Here is an 8,565-nt window from a genome sequence, read left to right as displayed (position 1 = left end):
ATAACTAATTAAAAATTTAATAAAATTATAGAAAATAATAGAGTAATTAAATAAAAAAAAATTAGTCCACAATTTTTAACTAATTATTATGTGTTCTACTTATATAGGTTATCACAGAAACTTTGAGAATGGGAAATATTATAATTGGTGCTATGAGAAAGGCAACAAAAGATGTTAAAATAAAAGGGTACTTAATACCAAAAGGGTGGTGTGTTCTTGCAAATTTTAGATCGGTTCATCTAGATGAAAAAAATTATGACATCCCATATCAATTCAATCCATGGAGGTGGCAAGTAAGAGAAGCCTCTACTCTTTGCTTATTTGTATAAATTTCTTTGCTTTTATCTTATGTTATAAGCTTTTAAATGATACATTGAAGAAATTTCAGGACAAAGAGTTAAACAACTGTAATTTCACACCTTTTGGAGGTGGACAAAGACTGTGTCCTGGACTTGAATTAGCTAGGCTTGAAGCTTCTATATTTCTACACCACTTTGTTACTCAGTTCAGGTAACAACAATAATATAGAGAATTTAATATACTCCATTTATTTACAGATAAATTACATAAAAACCTCCGGGCTTCGTGAAGTTCATTATTTATTTATTTATTTTGCCAAAAAAGACAGTGAAATTAAGTAAACATCAATTTATTAGAAGACGCTAGTATTATGTTTACCATGGTGTTTAGGTGTTATATTTTACAAACGTGAAGAATATTATTACTTAAATCTCAAGAAAAGTTACCATATATTTTTAGAAAGAGACAAGAGTCAAGTTGAGTTCTAGGTCTAAATATCCTTTACTCCAGCTTTTTGAAACTTCTACTTAACTAAGAAATAAGTAGTTAGATGCTAGCGTTGAGTGATATTATGGACAAAAAAGATTGGCATTCAATGAAGGTTAAAACATTTAAATATTGTTAGTGATCTTAAAATTTAATTTGACATGCAGATGGTATGCTGAAGAAGATACAATAGTGAACTTCCCCACTGTAAGAATGAAAAGGAAGATGCCTATCTTTGTGAAGAGAGTAGAATCTTGAGCAGTGTTGAGCTGCTCCAAAAACTCAAAATGTACCAACCATGGAAAGAACTACGCATATCAGCAAACTTCAATCACAACCAATACATAAAAAATTTATAAAATATAAAAAGGAGAAAAAAAAAAGGAATTCTTACATATAGAAGCGATTTTAACACTTGTCACATCTACAAAAATGTTAGTGAAATTCTCTTTGCATGCGAGTTTCATAACTTAAGTAGTTTTCAATTCATGAATCTTCCATCAAGCAATGTAAAGCCTTCAGCTTATTTTGCCCCAAGTGGGATCAAATTTCGTATGGAATATTACCTTTGACAGCAGGCAATTTCATTTTTGGCTTCTAACTTGATATTGAATTCATCTACTCGATATTTTTGTGGTCAACATCAATGATAATTTTGATGCATTAAGAATAAATATATTACATTATCCTTCAAATCAACTTGGTCGCCTCTTTTGTACTGTACAAATAAATTTTTTGCGCTGCACCAAACAGAGGCTTAAAGGTAAACAGAGCAAACCAAACAATCATGTACAGTTTAACCTGTGTTCAATTTGGCTTGGGTTTTGAACACCCCTATCAAAATTTCTTCAGGGACGGTGCTTTGGTCCATTGCTTCCACCAAATTTCTCTGGTTCAATAAAGGAATCACAAGAATCTGCTGCTTCCACTCCTTAATTTTTATAGCTTATGATACCTCTCTGCCAGTGGGAATCATCAACTTCCGTGTTGAAAATGAAGCTGGTAAATACCGTGGTTACGTCTCTGGCAAAGTGACCAAACAAAATGAAAATATATGATTCAGCTAAATCACAACCATTGCAATAATAAATAACAAATCATATATAATTTACTCCCTTATATTTAGCTTTTCTTTTTGTCAATTCGATCCTTGTATTTCAAATAGTTTTTCATCAGTTACTGCCAGACAACAGAATATTTCGGCCAGTTTGAAGGTGGAGCCAAAATGAAAACAATTTGAAGTGTGGTGGACCAAATTGAGAAAAATAAAAAGCAATCTATCAAAATTAAAACTGTTTGAAATATAAAGGGCCATAAAAAGAGATTAAATTGAAAAAGCCATTAAGAGCGAATAATCAAAATACCTAATTTACTGAGTAAGAGTTTAATTGATGCATGGTGATAGAAAGTAATGACAAGAACCCAATGACCATGGAAAACAAATATGTCACTCAAAGTGGTAAGAAAAGGATGTAAATTACTTGAGGTAAGGAAGAGTCATGTGCTTCAATAGGGACGGGTGCCGAAGAACATATTCCCTCCATTCTTCTTTGCTTATTTTACCATCATTGTCAGTATCAGCATCTTGAAATGTCTAATAAAAAATGGGCGAAAAAGTTATCCGATGGAAGCATTTTAAAATTATCAAAGACGGAAGAAAAATGCTGCTGCACATCTTTTACCTTATCAATAATGCTTTCAAGAACTTCATCTTCCAAATGCATGTCACATTCAGACATTATCGCAACCACCATTTGCCTAACCTGGAAAATGTTACAGGTTAACAGAACAGTTCCAAACATTGATAAGATGAAAATTTTGCAGAAACTAATGTTATATAAAATAGTGAACATCTCTGTAACTACAACTTTTTTTTTATATCCATGGATTTGACAAACAGAAGCTACTACCATCAGAATTATTCGTCATAAAAATCCTCAAATCCAACCAATACCGCACTAAAAAGAAAAAATCAACATACTATTATCCTATGCTGACAGAAACAAATTTAGGCCAATAACAATTTCATAACCTGGACATGCCAAGATACTCACTTCTTCCCGCTCGATATATCCAGTTTGTCTCAGGTCATACAATCTAAAAGCAACTACAAGCAAACAACAAAAGGGGTCAACTTTCCATAAATAAGAATGAAATTAGAATCGGAGGTATGAAGAGTACGTCTTAAAAATGCTTACTGAAGTCTTACAATCAATTTTCTTTTCTAAAGAAGCATATGGATGAAAGATACTGAGAGCATGCACAAATTCCTCAAATTCTATAACACCATTTCTTTTTTCATCGAAGAGATCAAACACCTAGGAAAGGTCATAAATCAAAAGGGCCCAGATTAGACAAGTCAAATATAAAAACTCAAAAAAGAAAAGAAAAGAAAAGACACCACATCTTTCAAAGAGTTTTTCTCAGATACAAAGTGGCGAAAGGATTTCAAGTTATTGTTTTAGTTCAAGGGTTACATTGGTAAAAAAGTATCAGTTCGGAAGTGATATAGAAGTGAGTTGTGTGAACCATAAAACATTATCATATGGTGGAAAATTACATTCACCATTTTTATTCAATGAAATACTTGTGAAAATTCTGATTCCTTGAAAGATGTTTTCCATGCAACTTAGATTTTCCTTTCTTTTAATACAACAAATAGGGNTGAAACGACATTAAAGATGAATTACCCTATCAAGGAAAAGATTCTCGCCAACTGGGGTCTTCAATAGTGCCAATTGCAGCTCTTCCTTCAAATAACAAAAAGAGAAGTATTACTGGATGCAATCTAACCACAAATTCAACAACATTGTTCAAACAAAAAGTGTAATAGTCAACAAAGATATTTCAACAAAAACTAAGAAACTACCAAACAATGCACAATATTGGCAGCAAAAAGATATCCCAGACAAAGTTGCCATTGTCAAATATTTTCATTGAAGCTTACCATACTGTACACACAATCAATACAACTTCATGGTTAAATATAGATACATGTTTTATTGAGTAAATTAGCAAATTATTTCTTGAAGTTATTCTATCAATAAAATTTAATCCTTGAATTTCAGTTATTGTACTTATTAGTGCTGAATTCACAAGAACTGCATTATTTTTCATATCAAAACACAAAAATTTGCTTTGAGCATCCCACTAAGGCCAAGGTACAGCGGGCTTAAAAAGCACTCATAAAGAGCCTATAAGATTTTCTAGTTTCTACCGTGTTAAACCTCACTGACAACAACTTGATACAACGGTGTGAAAATTCAAACTAATTCTTGACATCAATGGATTAAAGTAAACCTTCATTTTTGTGTTTTAAATTGTAAACATCATGCCCAGTAGTCCTTAAATTTAATAAAGAGGGAAAAGTTGCATTGAAGTCCTTAAAGGATTTTGCTCAAAAGAACAAATTAGAATAGTGCACTAATTTAACGAATAAAATATCGAGCAGACAAGTAGTTAAAAATGAATTTCCAAAAAACAGAAAATTATCACGAACAAACTTGAATAATAGATCCAGACAATGCAGAAATTACTGTAAGTACCTTGTGAATAAGTCCATCATCAATAATTGAGCTACTCAACTTCTTGAACAACTCACGCAGCGCCTCAATTTCATTAACCGTAACTGAACAACCAAAGCAACAGAAAATCAATCATTTCCGGAAAGGAAAATAAAAATTACATTTCCATAACGAACCAAGGCGAAAGGAATAAAACCGAATCGAATCAAAGAAAAAGAGAAGAAACGAACATGGAGAATCCTTGGCGAGGCGAAGGATGTCATCAAAAGAGCTAGGGATCTGGTTTTTCTTGCTTTGCTTGTTGCCATGGAAATCGAAGCAACCAGCTAAGCTGACAAACAGAGCTTCAACGATTCCGATAAGCGGAATGCACACCGCACAGAGTGTTTCACCGAACGTTAAGCTCGATCTCTGATAGATCCGTTCATGAAAGCACAGAAAGAGAAAGGAAAATGGAATCGGTTATTTTCCCGGAAAGCAAAACAGATAACGGAAAAGTTGAGAAAATTGAATTACCAGAGAAATTGCGGTGTCTGGGTATTCCATATCATACCAGTGTCAATGTGTCATAGGAGACTTTTCTTTTTCTTTTTTATTTTTATTTGTGTGGTGTGATTGAAAGGGATAAGAGAGATTCTGCGTGGCAATACTGGGAATTTTATTTTAACGGAGAAGAGAAGAGATAAAGAAGAAACATGTGACTGTTACAATGAATCAATGATTGTTATTTAATAATCATCTGAAACGCATAAAAAAAATTTTAAAAATAAATAAATAAAATCACGTGACTGTGACTGTGATTATGATGTGAACGTGGATCCCCAGAACTGGTTTGACAGGAAGAAATATACGGTAAGTTTTCATGTACAGTTTTGACTTTAATTTCTATTATTTTTATTTAATTAGTATAAGTTACATTGTTATCCTTGAAAATTTTGATTATATTCATTAAAATGTTTGCATAATATATATATTATATTGTTAAATAGCAAATAAAAATAATATGCCAACAAGTTATAACTCAAGAGAAAAATGTATTTTTTAAATTTTTAGTTTTTAATCAATTTTTTTTAAATAATATTATTTAATTAATTTAAATATTTACTTTTATAAAAAATTATTTATTTTTTATAAAAGTAAATATTTAAATTAATTAAATATTTACTTTTATAAAAAATTATTTATTTTTTATAAAAGTAAATATTTAAATTAATTAAATATTTACTTTTATAAAAAATTATTTATTTTTTATAAGAAATTATTTATTTTTTAGTTTCTCTTTTTTCTAAAAGTTGAATGATGGACAATTTTTAAAAAGATATCTAGTTGTACTGATAATTCAAATGACATATTCTTTTCATATTTAGTCGCGAATTCGAGTCTTATTCCTATTTTTGGTAAAAAACAATTAAGAGTAATATAAAAAATTTGTCTCACATCCAAAAAAACAAGAAAAAATAAGAAGTATATAAGATAAAAAAATCCAATGAATTAACAGTTACACTTAAATGTTTTAAGTTTGATATAGCGTATTCTTAGGTACTCTCGTTTAGTTCTTTCTAAAAATATATATAATATTTGGTTTTTTTATATTATAATATCATTCTATGTTTTTATATAAAAAGATTAATTGATATTTAATTTTTGGAGAAAATTTAGTAGGATTATCCACCAAAACACGTAAGAACAAATTTTTGATGATTTGTTGAAAGAATAAAAGGAAATCTAACAAAGCCACATAGATTAAGCATGGGGATTAGCCGCTGAAAATGAAGATATAGATTAGGTCCGCGAAAGCAGTCGGCTAATGACGTGATTAATTAATATTAGTAAAAGAATAAACTATTCTTGAATGAATAATTGAATAAAGGTTGCCATTTAAAAGTATTATTAATTAAATTAGTGTTCATTGTTGATCCACGTGGTTGGCAAGCAAAGGCTTAGATTTTGTCGCGATTTATAGCAGTTAGGAGTTAGGACATGCTTTTATTTAAGATTAATGATTATGATTAAGATTTTGTTTTGTGCTATTTAAGGAATTCCAATTGTGTTACTTAAAGAATACCAACAACTTGCTAATTTAGGTCAATCAACGTTTTCATTTTTTTTTTCGACATAGACATTTCTATTAGCAGTTTTAAGTTTTGACCATTTAATTATCTTTAATTTAAATTTGTTGAAATAAAAAATCTCTTGTTGATAATAAATTAACAACTTTATGTTCTAAATTTTGTTTTTGTATACATTTAATTGGTTCAATAATTTATTTATTAGTTTACATTTATTATATATTTTAATTATTTATAAAAAATAAAATAAAATAAAGAGCATTAGAAATGGAATACTGTTTTTTGGAGAAAAAATTACAAGAAGAAGCAAGCAATTTTATTTTCAATTATTCAGGTGGCTTTAGCGTATGAGAGCCAATTCCGAAAGGATGACCAAGAAGGCAATAACCTTAAACAATGCAAACTAATTAGGTACGAATTATCTAATGGGGGTGCTAATCAATTATTGGCATTTAAATAATGTGTCCTTATTAGTTGACATAAGCTTTGCTTCAATTCGATAACACGATAACTTGTGGGACATGATAATGTTTATTTATTGTTAACAACTTATTGTTAGCAACATACTAAACATACTTTAAAGTTTAAAGAGTAAAGACAATGATCGTCTTGATTTTGAAAACGATTTATTTAATAATAGTTGTTTGGTTAATTTGATAAGACTTTATTTTTCGTAAATAACTTATTAAAATTAACTTAAAAATAACTCTTAATAAATATAAGTTATAATAATTATATTTGGTAAAATAATTTTAATTGATTTTCTAGACACAGAATTAAGTGATTAAATTTTATTATCAAACGAGAAAGTCTAGGGAGCCAATGGCCTAAGCTTACAATGTGTACAATGAAGGTTTAGAAAGTATTAGAGATATCATTATTAGTGTTACGTTATCCTGTCAAGTTACGTTTTTGGGATGAGTGGTGTCAGGACATGGTATAAGAGTTTTAGATGCAGAAGGTCAAGAGTTCGAACCTTGGTGAATCCAAAATTAATTTTTTATAACATGAGATGTTTATTATCCCTGGTATCCGGATGGTTATTCTGCATAGTATAAGTGATGTTCATTTAATTCATAAACCAAAGATTTAGCCCACCTCTGGATTCCGGCGATTTTCATCAGTATTTGTTGTTTGGGTTTCAATTCCTAACTACTAATAATAAATAAAGTTTAGGAAAGATAGACGACTAACAAATATAAACCAGTTTTTTATTAATTAATTGGTGCAAATCAGTACACATATGTGATTTGAATACACATGCGAATTCGAAGAAACTAAATCCCTAAATATGACATTAACGATAGGTTATGGTATTACTTTTGCGTTTTAAGAACAACTTATATATGGAAAGTATATGAAAAATTGATGGTTTACCGTGGCTAAGAGAAGAAGGAAGTTGAATCTTAGCCTATTTTTTGCTTTTTAAAATTTTTTGGTTTTTGAAATAATTTCTAGAGACTCTTTGATTTTTGTCTCGTACTCAGTCACGAGACTTTTTCTTTTTATCTCGTAATCCGGTACGAGATATTTTTCAGTTTTATCTCCTATGTAGCAGAAACAGAAATGGAGTAGAAGAAAGAGAAAGAATCACACCACGAAATATCCTAGTTCAGCTGCCAAGTGCAATGCAGCCTACATCCAGTCTTCATCACAACAATGATGGAATTTCACTATAATCTTCATGATTACATATACCAATTCTCCCTAGGAACTACCCTTCCTATCTGGGACAAGTTCAGAATCTAATCCCCAATCCTGAACTTGACTTGGTCACTGCCAAGCTTTTAACTGCTAAGTGCTAACCCAACTTGCAAAGGAATTCCCACAGAATCATGAAACACAACACAGATGTACAAAGGAACTCTAAGGACATCTATGGCTTTTTTCTTTTAATTTTGCACTCTCTGCCTTTTTTCGCTCTATGATTTTTTCTTACAAATCTCACTGTTTGCCTTTTTTCATGAGACTCAAGACAGACAAACTTAAACAGAAAATTACAAAATAGAAAACATTGAAGGAGAAGAACTTCTGTTAGCTTAGGTAGCTATGAGAATTCTGTGCCTTGCACTCTCACTCATTGCTTCAAGCCCTGGCTATTCACCCTTATTTATAGAGGGGAAGCCTCCACGGTTGAAACTGTTGAACCAAGCTAAACTTCTTCTTCTTCATGTAAAACCGGTTCG

General features: G+C 30.5%; 2 protein-coding genes across 4 annotated transcripts in view; one reads left to right on the top strand and one right to left on the bottom strand.

The window, feature by feature from the left end:
* Window positions 1-1,300, top strand: part of LOC107618558 (3-epi-6-deoxocathasterone 23-monooxygenase) — a 17,709-nt gene extending 16,409 nt beyond the window's left edge. For 2 of the 3 annotated variants that reach the window (XM_016320651.2, XM_021110977.1), the window contains exons 6-8: window positions 108-293; window positions 389-510; window positions 954-1,287. In XM_016320651.2, coding sequence (XP_016176137.1) covers window positions 108-293; window positions 389-510; window positions 954-1,044 — 399 coding nt within the window. In that variant the 3' untranslated portion in view covers window positions 1,045-1,287. Of the gene's footprint in view, window positions 1-107; window positions 294-388; window positions 511-953 lie in introns of all 3 variants that reach the window. The other variant, XR_002353735.1, reaches the window with a different exon arrangement.
* Window positions 1,415-5,028, bottom strand: LOC107618559 (calcineurin B-like protein 10). Its single transcript, XM_016320652.2, has 9 exons — window positions 4,827-5,028; window positions 4,541-4,721; window positions 4,332-4,414; window positions 3,477-3,536; window positions 2,996-3,104; window positions 2,841-2,893; window positions 2,469-2,549; window positions 2,268-2,380; window positions 1,415-1,809 (listed from the first exon to the last, which is right to left on the bottom strand). The coding sequence occupies exons 1-9, from the start codon at window positions 4,854-4,856 to the stop codon at window positions 1,719-1,721; spliced, it is 801 nt and encodes a 266-aa protein (XP_016176138.1). The 5' UTR covers window positions 4,857-5,028; the 3' UTR covers window positions 1,415-1,718.

Source organism: Arachis ipaensis, chromosome B09 (genome assembly GCF_000816755.2).
Source record: "Arachis ipaensis cultivar K30076 chromosome B09, Araip1.1, whole genome shotgun sequence".
In the NCBI taxonomy this organism is placed as follows: Eukaryota; Viridiplantae; Streptophyta; class Magnoliopsida; order Fabales; family Fabaceae; genus Arachis; species Arachis ipaensis.
Note: the sequence above shows the minus strand (reverse complement) of the source record. Positions and strands in the feature narration are given on the sequence as shown.